The sequence below is a fragment of the Chenopodium album genome, chromosome 16 (assembly GCF_948465745.1).
Source record: "Chenopodium album chromosome 16, dcCheAlbu1.1, whole genome shotgun sequence".
NCBI lineage: Eukaryota > Viridiplantae > Streptophyta > Magnoliopsida > Caryophyllales > Amaranthaceae > Chenopodium > Chenopodium album.
This window is the reverse complement of record NC_137849.1, coordinates 32,292,121-32,305,561: the sequence shown is the minus strand read 5'-3', so window position 1 is coordinate 32,305,561 and position 13,441 is coordinate 32,292,121. Positions and strand designations below refer to the sequence as shown.

Here is a 13,441-nt window from a genome sequence, read left to right as displayed (position 1 = left end):
TATTGATGCTTTAACTAGGGTTGTAATCATCATGTTTCTTGTTCATCAACTGAATTATTCCTGTTTTTATTGACATATTAAAGATAAATGGTTGTTTATAACACTAGGGTCATGCTCGTTTCAAAACTAGAGCATAGTTTTTTAAAGTACGGTGCACACAGTGCTCGACTGACTCCTCCGAGACAGCACCGTGTAGCGATTGCGTACAGGGTAAGCAATTCAGACTAAACAACAAGAAGCTGCTTAAAGATTGCAGTCTTTCAGCAGTGGTGAAAGAGTAATAAATTCAGATGTCATGAATTCTCCCCTTTTCATTTCTTTCCTTTCTTTTTCTATCATAAATACCCTGCTTGCCTTCTCCAGCATGTATGTACATTTTTGTACAAGAACTATCAACTATGCCAATAAATGAAGACGTATACATAATAAGTTGAATACCTACAAGAACACAAACTGCATCCAAACATGTACCTAGTTACCTACTCATCTTCATTCTCCAATTCAAATCCCTCTGCGGCTAACAGACGGCGAATCTCTTTTTGCTTTTCCTCCTCGGCTTTCTTTCGGCGCATCAAGTCTCGCTTCTTCAAAACAAGTGTATGCCTCCTGAGAGTTGTCTGAAAGTTTTCTACAGATGCCTTCTTTTCCTTTGCCAGGATCCTCTTCTCTTCTTCAGGATCGACCTGAAACTCATTATATTAGGTATAATTTCACAATACATAACATGGTCTCTGTAACTGTATATAAAAGACAAGGGTCCACTAAATGCTTGAATATTTGATTGCAATAAAGAAGCCTCAACGGTTTCAAAGCAATAACCTAACTAATTTACCATCACATGTTCAATATTCCTATATAATACAGAGTATGCAAGTGTTTTATATTTTAGGATGTCTTGTATAATTCAGTCACTTAATAAGTACATAACATTTAACTTTAAAACATTGCCACATTACTTTATATACCCTTACCCAAGATTCCAATAAAATAAAATAAAATAAAGTCACAACACTACATAAAAGTAAAATTTAAATAGCACAAAAGAAATTATAGTTGTGGTATTCTAATTCACTTTCAAAACGTGGCCTATTGTTTAGGAACGAAGGGCATATAAGCTAGATATATTACATATACTTACTAGATAGTAACAGTCAACCTTAATACTTTCTTTTTCCCTATCTAAATCTTGTTACATGGCATATTTAAGCTAGAGTGTTTGACAATCTTAAAGATTGGATATGTCCTCTAATGCATGGCATATTACAGGCTCTGGTGGAGTGGTGAAAAGAAAGTTTGTATTCGCTGGAGCACTATAGAAATATCTTAAAGTCGCTCTTACATTAATTTGTAATTAACTTATCTTAACTTCTGGACATTAGCAACATCATCCTGCCAGGAGAAGACATAGGTAGTCTTTGCCTGCAATTCAAAATTAGGAAAAGTAAACAAAATACCTTTGATCGAGCACGTTGACGTGCTCTCAAGTTCATTTCACGCTGCTGCTGCTCAGCCCATGCTGCAATTGCCATATCACCCCGCTGGTCAAATGCCTTTCGCTTTTTTATGAGCCACTCCATCCACGCTTCAGATGCCTGTAGAAATCATAATAATGAATACGTATATTGCTACTTTTCAAAAACAAAAAAACAAAAAAAGTACGACGACAGAGAAAATAAGTATACAACAGAATTTATTTATTTGTACGTAATAGGGTAACTCTCATTCAATAATTTAGTAAGCCAAATTTCACCTTCATAGGGTTCACTCGATTTTCCATGTCATAATTTCTCCTCTTTTCTCCGTCAACAAGCAGCTCATAAGCTGCTTGAATTTTAATAAATCGGGTTTCAGCTGTTTCACCTTCCTCAAGATTGCCTCTACCATCATAGACTACAAGAGATATAATGGATCAGACCATATTTTATAAGCACTCCTTTAAAGAATTTACTAGGAAAGGGAAAGCAGCTACCCTTTGCAGAAATTTGACAGTAGAAAATAAAATCAACATTTCAATAACATCGTGTCTCTAATCCATTCCAAGTGGGTCCAATTACTCCTATATGCATAAGTGGTGAAAGTTTATGATATTGAGACAATCACACGATGAATTTAAAAAAGCAGTTTGCAGTTACACCAACGGTTGAGTAAAATATTGATAAATTATAATATAGCCAAGGAACACCAATATCACAAAAACTACAAGAAGCTCAGGAACTCAGATACAGCGATAAACCACCGGAAAAGAATACCAACAATTCGACTTAGACAAACAGGGTATGGGTATGCATTGGATCCACCTGCTAGTCTGCTACTTATCAAATACCAAAAAATTTCATAATTTGTTCAGGTGCTGTATTGAAAGATGCAGCACTTACCTTATTACTCGTATAAAAGCTCACACATTTAAACTAGCCATCAGCAACAACTAAAAAATCTCAGGATATAAAGATGACAGCACAATATTTTGTTCAGTTAAGCACCATCCACCAGCTGAAAACGGCTTTAACTTTGCAAAGCATAAAAAACTACATGAAGAAACTTTTTTGTATGACAAATTGACAATTGTGCCTCAACTAGTAGCTTACAAATAATTAAAATAGCTTATCCCCAATTCTAAAAACAAATTATACTTGAGAGGCTAAGACCTTGTCATTGCATTCAACAGTATAAGTGTATAGCCAAGTAAATGAATAGTTTTTCACTGACACAACCATGAAACAAGCATCAAATCAAGAAAGAAAAATCAAGGTAAGGACTAGAGAAACAAACCATCAGGATGATAATATTTGGCGAGGCGCCTATAAGCAACTTTTACTTGCTCTTCATCTGCATCCCTCTCTAGCTCTGTAACACAAAGAAGAGCATAGCAATTAGACAATCAAACACTACGCCACAAAATAAGAAACAAATAGTCAAATAAGAATAAGATGCCATCTCACATTACCCTGTTTGGTTTAAAGTAAAACATTTTTAATGAAAAAATTAGTTTTCATGGAAAACATATTTTCAAGGAAAACCACACTTGCAAGATTATTTTCCTTTGTTTGGTTCTGACAAAAAAAGTAAAGAGAAATTAAAAATAGGAATGGAAATGTAAGGATGGATGAGACAAAAGTAAAAAAGAGATAAGGAGAAGAAAGGAAAATGTGGCTTCTCTCATGGATGCAATATTCCACCAATGGGAAAATTGTTTTCCACCCCTTCACAAACCAAACAAAGGAAAATGGGAAAAAATAGGAAAATCATTTTTCATGATAACATTTTACATCAAACCAAAAGGGGCCTATATGACATAAGTTTAACACATTCGTCACTATCTCCTAGATTTTCAAACATAAAATTCACTTTTAATTTCCAACCTTCACCACATACTTGCCAGTTGCCACTAGCAAAAGTCTATGACTTAGTTCATTTCACTTGAAATTCAATTACCGAAACTTAATTGGGACTTATATGAACTTACACGAACTAATCTAAACTTATTTTAGCCGCAAATTGAACTTCACTAGCCTTTATTACATAACATATCCGAGCTTAATAGAAAAGTACAATGCCAATTCTATCCTACAAAGCAGCAATATATATCAAGCAACAATTTTTCGGAAACAAACCGTCCATGAGAGAATCAGCAGATAATTAATTTCCAAAAATACATCAAAAATTCTAACATAGCTTATTAAATCAATCACAATTCACAAATTACAAAAGAAAAAAGTCATTCAATCACGAAATGAAAGCATGTATGCTAGCTATCATAATTAATTAAAGTCCCAGGTCGTATTCTATCATAAAATCCCATCTACATCATTGTCTTTCGTAGCTCTCTCTGCACCGAAAGAAAAAATCACGAAACGAAAGAAATCGAATAAAAGGATCACTCACCAAGAACATCGTAGGGAGATTTCTCGCCGGTCCAATTGGAAGCACGAGCAACATATCTCCGATGATTCAGACGCAACCATGGCTCACTCCGATAAAAGTCCGACGAATCGGAGGAAAGAGAAGGAAACGAGCTTAAACTAGGTTTTGAAAAAGGAACCCTAGATGATGATTTGGCGCCAAAAATATGAACCCTAATTCTGCAACAACATACAAAGGAAGAAACCACAGCATTTGGTCTGCAAATTGACCTCAAATGGCTCATAATTTCATCCAAAAATCCAAGCTCAAAGATAATATTTGAATTTGATTACGGAAATTGGAGGAATTTGATTGAAATTAGGGATTTAGGAATTTGGGAATTAGGGATTTTGGTTGTTAAAGACGTGAAGTAAGAGAAAAATGGAGAAACTAACATTTCAGTGGGAAATTAACGGTATCTATGAATTTTGAAGTTGAGTTGATTAACGGTGGATAGTTTGTATTTGTAGTTCTTTCATATTCGTAGATTCTGAATCTCACATTGTAGGTCCATTTTGTTGCAACCACAATTTTTTTTCAATTTTATTCTTTGCTTTCAAGAAATAAATACCTTCCATCAATATATAAATAAATACCTATTGTATTTTATAGAGTTGATAAAAATTGACACAATCACACGATACGACACGGAAAAATCGGGTTAGTGTCAAAGGCTTATAAGTTATAACGCTTTTAATTAAATGGGTCAACATGACACGACACGAGATGACGAGACATTTGCCATCTCTAGTATTTTAGAATAATAAGAAATTTTAAATAAAAGACATTAGAATGTTTAAGAATAAAATAATTTGAATTTTTTTATTGAACATGATTACACATAAAGTATTTGAATGGAATTAGGGCTGTTCACTTCAGCTTAATTTTAGTTCAGTTTAATTTAGTTCAACTCCAATTAGTTCAGTTCAGTTTAGTTCAGCTCCAATCAATTCAGTTCACTTCAGCTCCTAATTTCCTTCTCTCATAAAATATTCATTTCAACTCTATTCAGTTCAGCTCAGCTCCAATCAATTCAGTCCAGTTTAATTCAGCTCAGTTTAGTAAACGAAGTTAATAAACATATTGTAAATGGAGTATTAATATTGAGACAACGATATGCGTAAGAAAAAGTGAAAATTCAATTTGATTACTGAAGCTTTAAAAATGAAAGATAGAATAGAAAAAAAATAAATTAAAATAAAATAAAATTGAATAGTAACTTCACAAAAAGTGCCTAGAAAATTTGAATAGTAATACTGTTCAAAAAATTAAAATTATTATAATAAAAAAGTGAGAATTTTTCAATATCCATATTTGATTAATCTATATTTACTGTTGGGTAATTTTGGCCCAAATTTTATGGCACAATCCTCTACAATGACGGTGCATGCATATTATAGTTTTTGGTTTGAAGTTTTGATCTTCATTGTTCTAGCGAAAATTTTTCAAAAGTAAAATGATCTTTGGACGGTCTTCCCAAAATAAAATGACCTTTTGATTATTCCATAATAAAACGACTTTTGACATGCATCTGCTCAAAATAGAATAAAAAACCAGAAACCTGTTTAAAAGGTTAGACCCGAATACGTGTCATACTGTGATTGGCTAGCTAGGATTATTTCTTCAATTTTATTTTAAAAGAATTGATTTCAATTACAAAAAACTTTTTTTTTTTTTTTTGGTAAAAAAATTCTCTCTCCTTCCCTCCCCAAAACAGTCAGGCACCGCCCACAACTCCACAACACCCACCAAAGCCTATCCCCCTTTGAACCTTCTAACCCCCTAACCACCTCTGCAGCCCCTTCCCTTCCTCCCAGCCACCGCTCAACCATCCGCAACTCCCAAACCCCACCTCGTAACCACCCTAAAACCCACCCCACACCCACAAAACCATCCCGCAGCCACCCCTAAAACCATCCCGCATCCACCCCCGAAACCATTACCACGCCCTTAAAACCCCCTCACCCATTCCACACACCCCAAAACCGACCTTATAGCCACCTCTTAACCACCAACCTCCTTGAAACTACCTCAAAACTACCCCGAAACAAACCCAGTAACCAACCTAAACCCCCAATCGTTGAATCCAACACAATAATGGATGGAGGTTGGAGTGCGGTTCGCCGATATATGCAAAGGTGGGACTAGATTTTCGCCAACGGCGTCAGGGGTGGGGGGTTGGGCTAAGTTGGGTTCGCAATGGCGAGGGCTTGGGTTGGGTTCACTGACCGTGGAAGGGCTGGGTTCATGGCAGGGGTGGTGATTTTTTTTTTTTTTTTATTAAAATCATTTTTTAAAAATAAGAAATAAATTGTAAAAAAAAAAAACCCCCCAACTTATCACACTGCTACACGTGTCTCATCAACCTGTTTAATAGGCTATTAGTCTGTACCATTCTATTTTTGGCATATGGTTATCAAAGGTTGTTTTTTTACGGGATAATCAAAAGGTGGATATTTTTGGAAGACCGCTGAAAGGTCATTTTATTTTTGACAATTTTTTCATTATTCTAGACCAAACATAATCTTCTAGAATAATACACATTACTTAAGTAATGTCGATCAACTAAAGGAAAAAAAGCTAGATAATTCTAGCATTAAAGGATCAAGAATAATCTTGAAGGTTTTTGTCGACTTTATCTACTACTCATGCACCGCTATATATATAAGGGAGTTTGACATATACAAAAACAACAAGAAGCCAAATACACAAAGGGCCTCACACAAATAAATAAATCCTCCTTGTAATTCACCGCCAAATTTATATTCCTACAAATTCCCTATGCATCTTTAATTTGCTTCTGCTATGCACTCACCAACTTTAACAAGTGGTATCAGAGCCAAAGGTTGATTTGAGTGTTTACACATTAAAGATGTCTTCGGTCACGAAGTTCGAGATTGAGAAATTTGACGGCAAGATTAATTTCAGCATTTGGAAAGTCCAGATGAAAGCTGTTCTAGTACAGAGCGGATTAAAGAAGGCTCTGGATGAAAAAGCTAAAAAACTAGAGTCAATGATAGACGAGCAATGACAAGAGTTGGATGAAAAATCCCTCTCGGCAATCCAACTATGTTTAACCAAGGAGGTACTGCGCGAGGTTGTCCATGAAGACACAGCAGCCGGCCTATGGCTGAAGTTAGAGTCACTATATATGACTAAAAGCCTCGCTATCAAGCTTCGACTTAAAGAAATAAAGGCTTTATACAATTCGAATGGCCGAAGGAACTTCCATTCAAACTCATCTCGATGAATTTAATTCAATTATAATTGATCATGAAAATTTAGATGTTAAAATCGAAGATGAGGATAAGGCCGTGTTATACCTACCACTTTCGTATAAACACTTCAAGGAAATTATGCTTTATGGCAATAGTGATACTCTTTCTTTTGAGGATGTTAAATCTCACTTACTCTCAAAAGAAAAGTTTTACCTTGAAAGTTCTTTCTAATGAAAATGTCGAAGGTTTAAATATAAAAGGGAGATCACACGGTAGTAAAAGTACCAATAAGAAGTCCAAATTTAATGGACACAAATCCGGAAAATCTTGCAAGTTTTCCAAGAAACTTGGGCACACAGTTGAAGAATGCTAGTTTGCAAATAAAAAGCTCGAAAAGAAAGAGCAAGAGGAAAAGCCGAAAGAGATATCAGAAGCCGGTTTTGGAGAAATAGAGTCCGATGATGAAGTTTTCTTAGCTACTTTACCAAGAAGAAATAAAAATTCTGACTGGGTACTTGATTCGGATTCTGCCAATCATAATTGTTCTCAAAAGTCACACTTTACCGACTGTTTGGGGTATTTTTACCTTAAACGCTTGGACCAATGAGGGCCTGCCACGTTTCAGAGGCTGGCAAGTCACCTCTGACCAAACCCCAGCTGACACGTGGCACTCCCAGATCAGTTCTCAGAATTGCGGCCTTCAAGGGCCCAATTCCCCAAATCCGCACTTTTGCGGCGCAGCCCACCTGCCCTAGGTCAGAATGACCAAGTGGAGGGCACTTTTCCCCACGACCCTATAAATAGGGAGATATTCCCACATTTTGGGGACAATTGACATTCATTTATTACATCCATTTTCTCTCACATCAGAGAATATCTGAGCTTGGAATCCAAGCAGATCCCCACCTTAAATTCCGCACTTTTTATCCTTTTTCAAGTTTCTAACTTGATCGTCGGAGGCGGAGCTCCACCCAATCGGAGTCTCCGTTGATTTTGCAGGTACAGAGCCAGTCGGACCAGTCTTCGAGTTGTAACTCTCCCGAGGGACAAAAACACCCAAAACATTTGGCGCCGTCTGTGGGGAGAGTACCTCAAGATGGTTCAAGATTCTGTACCGATTCCTAACTCTACTACTCTGCAGCCAGTTACCCAACTGGGTAACATTGATAATGTTCAACCGGTTATTCAATCGGGTAGCTTTGGAATTCCTCGGCTTTCTTCCCAGCCTCAGCCGGAGGTCTTTACTGAGGAGGAAGATGATGAGGATGATGATGTGGAGACCTATACAACCAGGGATGGCTCCCTCATCTCTAAGTCCATGCGTTCCAGGGATCAACTGGAACGTGATGAAGACCAGCGGGTCCAAGCAGGTGGCCCCCTGGGCGGCCAGAAGGGGAAACCCGGAAGGCCAGAGGAGAAGCTCCGGTCACCCGGGATGATCTCATGAAATTCATGAACTCCTTCAAGGGTGAAATCAAGGAGATGATCAACAAGAGCAAGGCTGGCTCTGGCAAGGGTCAGCCGGCTAAAAAGACTCCCTCTGTCGGGAGGAAGAAGCCACTCAGGGACATGCAGCCAACTCCTCATCCCAGGGAGAAGGCAGCCGCAAAACTTGACTGGGCTAAAATTCTGTTGCCCAAGAGGCAGGCCCGGCAACAACAGCCGGAGGCTAACAAGGCGTCTGCCTCCGACGCTCGACATATCATTGAGCGGATGAGACAGCAGCAGTTGTTTGAGTCGGCTTCTACATCAAGTTTTCCAGACAGGTTTAGAGAAACTTCTGCAAGGAACTCATTATCCTTGCATGAGAGTCGGACAGGCGGCAAGACCGTCAACACCGAACCTCAACTCATGATAGGGTCTATGCTATACGCACCCCAGGCGCAATATAGGCAATATGGCCTCCAATTTATGCAGCTACCCCCATTCGGAGGTCAGGCGGGATACCATAATGTCCAGCCACTGGACTGGCAGCTCCGGCTGCTGAAGCTTGGTGAACAGTCTTCTGCGTTCGCCAAGAATATAACCGAGGCGGCCCAGCCGACCAAGGTTAAGAATGTGTTGGTGGGTACTTATGATGGTACCACCAACCCTGAAGACCACCTGATGGCATACACCAACCTTATGTGTTTACAGGGTTGGGACGATGCCACCTGGTGTCGTTTTCCGGCTACATTAAATGGCATTGCCCAACAATGGTTTGGCAACTTACCAGCCGGATCTATTGATTGCTTCAAGAAACTAGCCTTCTTGTTTGCCACCAACTTCTCAATGAACATCCCTGCTAAGAAAACAAGTTTAGACTTGAGCACCATTAAGCAGGGAGAGAGAGAAGGGCTACGCTCATATGTCAGGCGGTTCAACCTGATCAGAATCCAGATCCAGGGGCTGTCTGACGAGGTAGCATTTACAGACTTCTTTGAGGGTCTAAGAGACGGGTCGAACTTCAAGTTCGACCTTGTCAGAAAAGGGGCATTTACGCTGCAGGCGGCCCTGAGGGAGGCAGAAAGCTATATTCAAGCAACCGACCTCTACACATCTGGCAGCCAGTCGGACTCTAAGAAGTCCGACAAGCAAAAAGAGAGCCGGTCTGCTCAGCCGGCAAAGAAAAAAGAAGAGAGCAAGAAAAGAAAAGAAGTCTAGGCGGTCAGTGATTCTAAGCAGCCGTCCCAGAAGAAGAAAAAGGAGTTTAAACCGTACGTTCCCCGGTACCATTTTAACAAAGACTGCAACTCCATCCTCATGGAGGTAAAGGACCGGCTGTCTATTGAGAAGCCGAATCCAATGAAGAGTTCCGTCCAGTCACGGAACAATAACAAATACTGCCAATTCCATGAGGAGGTAGGCCATGACACCAACGACTGCTTCAGTCTTTAGCGGGCATTGGACCGTCTAGCTGACAAAGGGATGTTGAAGTCCTACATTTCTAAGTCCCTAGCCGGGGCAAAGAAGAAAAATAAGGGTCAGTCCTCCAAGATAACCCACCAGCCTACTAATAGCTCGGATACCGATAAGGATCCGGTCTACACTATAGCAGGCGGATTCTCATGTGGTGGCCCTACCATCCTAGGCACCAAAAGCCATCTTCGAAAGATGGACAAGGATGATAACGAGCAGGCGTCTGCCAGTTCCACCTTCCCAGACGTTCTCATTACTGAGAAGGACAGGGGCAGCGTCCGCCGTCCGCATGACGACCCGATCGTCATTGAATGTAAGGTTGCCAACAATTGGTTGGACGCATCCTTATTGATACCGGCAGCTCGTCGGACATCATCAGCCTCCGGTGCTTGCAGAAGCTGAAATACAACTCCAGCAGCATGCATCCGGTCACCCACCCCATGGTTGGTTTTGGGGGTGGGATGGTCTACCCAGCCGGAAGAATTGACTAACCCATTCGGCTGGAAGAAAAAGGCCAGGGACGACATATTGTCGTCAGATTCTTGGTCGTTGAGGAGTTGACCGCCTACAACATTATTCTTGGCAGGCCAACCCTCAACGAAGCCAAGGCGGTAATCATCCCGTCTCTCATGCTCATCAAGTATGAGCGGGATGATGGCTTTGTTGGTTCCCTGAACGGGGATCAGAAGACGGCCCGGGAGTGCTACCTCTCAGCCGTCAAAGATACTGTGGCCGCAGACGGCCAAGGGAAGGAACCAATAGACCTTGACAATGTCAAGAATGCCAATCTACCCCCACCAGCAGTCGGAAAGAAAAGGAAAGCTGCACAGCTGGTGGAGGTGAAAAAAGAAAAGAAATAGCAATCACTGACCGGCGAACGGTCAGAAGAGCTCCGTCCCCAACTGGCTGGTGAAAGTATTGATCTTGCTCTGGATGACAGCCGTCCAGAGCGAACTGTAAAGGTTGGGACGGTTGCTCATGCTGTTCTGGGTGCAGATTTGCACCTTCTGCTGAAAGAATTCAAAGACGTTTTTACCTTTGAAGTGGAAGAGATGCCTGGCATCAGCCCGGATCTCGCTGTCCACAAACTCGCCGTGGATCCAAGATTGAAGCCTGATAACTTGTTATTTGATATGATTTTAGGGTGATTTTGATGCCTTGTTTACTCGATATATTGGCATTTTGGTTCGCTTCTATCCTATTTTCATTCAATTTTTGTGTATCCCTTGCTTCACGGGTTGTTAGTGTTTTTGTTGAGATTGTAGGTCTAAAAACGATCATTTGAGGCATATGGATGATAAACCAAGGATAGAAGCCGTGACAATGGAGAAAAATCAAGGAAAATGTGAAGAGAAGGGCCTAGAAGACCCTGCACGGACGTGCCATGTCCTGCACGGCCGTGTAGGACAGTCCCAGCCAAACCAAGCTACTGCCCGATTTGGCATGGACGTGCAAGGCTTCAGCACGTCCGTGCATCTCAGCCAGCACGACCGTGCCATAAACTGCACGGCCGTGCAGTTAGCCTGGCCAAAACTGAGCTACTGCCCGAATCTGCACGTCTGCACGTCCGTGCCACCCCTGGCACGTCCGTGCGCACCTGCAGAAAATCCCGACTCTTGTTTTCTCCGTCCTTTTTATTTGAGGGTTATATAATACCCCCTTAGACTCTATTGGACGGCAAAAAAATCCAAGTTTTTCAGAGCTTCCTCTTAGTTTGTAGTTGTAGAAACATAAATACTCTCAAATCATTAGTTAGCTTTCAATTATTAGTTTGGAATTCTCAATCTCAATCATTGTAGAAGACAAGTTCCTCCATTGTTATTCAATTTCAAGCTTCAATTAGTAATTTCTCCAACCTTTTTCTACTTAATTTCTGATTTCATTTGCTTTTGCATGTCATTTAAATCTTCTTAAGTTCTTGGTAATTTGTTATTGGATGATAGTTATTTCAATCGTTAACCACTTTCCCCCAATTATTGAAGTAGTTAGAACCCTAATTGTTGATTGCATGTTGATAAATATGAGTTGTGAGTAGTCTTCTTGCTAGGGGTTGGGTGAAGCTCAACCTTTTGGGTTAGTTATGCAAATATGGGAGAAACATTGATGTTTGTATTGCAATTAAATTGATTATATGAGATTGCTTGTTAGTCCTTCATGATAGGATTAGCTACCCTTGACTTAGGAGCTTGATAGCATGATATGCCTAATTTGACATGGAAGTGTAAATTGAGTATGTCATTACTTATTGAAATTTGATTATGTATCATCTATTGCTAGACTAATGAGGAATCTAAGTTAAGTTTTGTGAGTTGTTTTCTTATTGCATGAGGTTGATTTTACATATAGTCCTTGCTATAGCTTGTCTATTTTACTCCCGTTTGCCTAATTGCCTTGGTTGAGTGGATCCCATTCCCTAGTGTCTTTAATCCATTGATTTAGAACCATAGTTTGTTTGTCTACTTGATGAAACCCAATTCTCCATTGACTTCGAATTAGCTTAAGTGTTATGTTCTTTAGCAACCATATCCCGTTCCTTGTGGAACGAACTCTTACTTGTCATTATGCTTGGTGTGTAAGGTGTTTGTTAATAAATGTGTTTGATTGAGTGTGGAATGAGCGACCGTTCTAACGCCCATCAAAATGGCGCCGTTGCCGGGGAACGGTGTTGTTGATTGCTAATTGATTACTTGAGTCTAGTTCATCATAAACCATAAAAATTTCAAAAAGAATTGTTTCTTTTTGGCTACACTTGTAGCCTTGGTACTAATTGCGTTTGTTGAGAGTGTATGCGCAGAACTCATAACAGGATCTTGGTACCTTACGATCCCGAGATTGAGCAAACTTATAGAAGGAGAAAAAGAGCCGGTTCTAGGCCGTTCAATACTCCCCCAACTAGAGAGACCAATTTCGAGGAGGATCGAGATCAAATGGGTGACGCGGAACCACCACCTCAAAGACCTTTAAAGGAGTTGGGAACTCCGGGAGCTTATAGAGCTTCAAGCGGCATTGCTCCACCCGTCACTCAAGCCAATGACTTCGAGATTCGGCCCGCGATGATAAATTTGATTGAAAGGAGGCAATATAGTGGAGCAAAACATGAGAGCCCTCTTGCACACTTGAACGAGTTCGAGAAATATTGCAACAATCAAGGTAAATGGGGTAACTTAAGAGTTTGTGAGACTAAAGCTATTTCCTTTTTCTTTGATAGGAAGGGCTCTTGAATGGCTTGAGAAGGAGGTGAGGCCTAACTCCTTAAGAACTTGGGACGAGGTCACCACGGCTTTCTTAGGGAGATTCTATTCTCAAAAGAAGACGGCCGAGGCAAGGGCTTTGATCCAAGGCTTCCGTCAAAGGGCTAGTGAAACCATATATGAGGCATGGGAACGATACAAAGAATATCAAAGGGAGTGTCCTCATCATGGCAT

At 40.1% G+C, this 13,441-nt stretch overlaps 1 protein-coding gene and 1 non-coding gene across 2 annotated transcripts; both read right to left on the bottom strand.

The window, feature by feature from the left end:
- Nucleotides 1-291: 291 nt before the first annotated feature.
- Nucleotides 292-4,348, bottom strand: LOC145585120 (uncharacterized). Its single transcript, XM_081641853.1, has 5 exons — nt 3,883-4,348; nt 2,770-2,844; nt 1,751-1,890; nt 1,455-1,592; nt 292-683 (listed from the first exon to the last, which is right to left on the bottom strand). The coding sequence occupies exons 1-5, from the start codon at nt 4,142-4,144 to the stop codon at nt 480-482; spliced, it is 819 nt and encodes a 272-aa protein (XP_081497979.1). The 5' UTR covers nt 4,145-4,348; the 3' UTR covers nt 292-479.
- An 8,987-nt stretch (nt 4,349-13,335) lies between these two features.
- On the bottom strand, nt 13,336-13,441 carry LOC145587006 (small nucleolar RNA R71). The gene has a single exon (XR_014101073.1). It is a non-coding gene; the product is annotated as a small nucleolar RNA R71 (small nucleolar RNA).

Bases quoted from the DNA above. Each gene is read 5' to 3' on its own strand.
- LOC145585120 (XM_081641853.1), bottom strand. From the start codon at position 4,144: ATGAGCCATTTGAGGTCAATTTGCAGACCAAATGCTGTGGTTTCTTCC. The intron at 2,845-3,882 runs GTGAGTGATCCT...TTTGTGTTACAG, and splicing joins ATCTCCCTACGATGTTCTTG to AGCTAGAGAGGGATGCAGAT. The intron at 684-1,454 runs GTATTTTGTTTA...AATGAGTTTCAG, and splicing joins GTCAACGTGCTCGATCAAAG to GTCGATCCTGAAGAAGAGAA.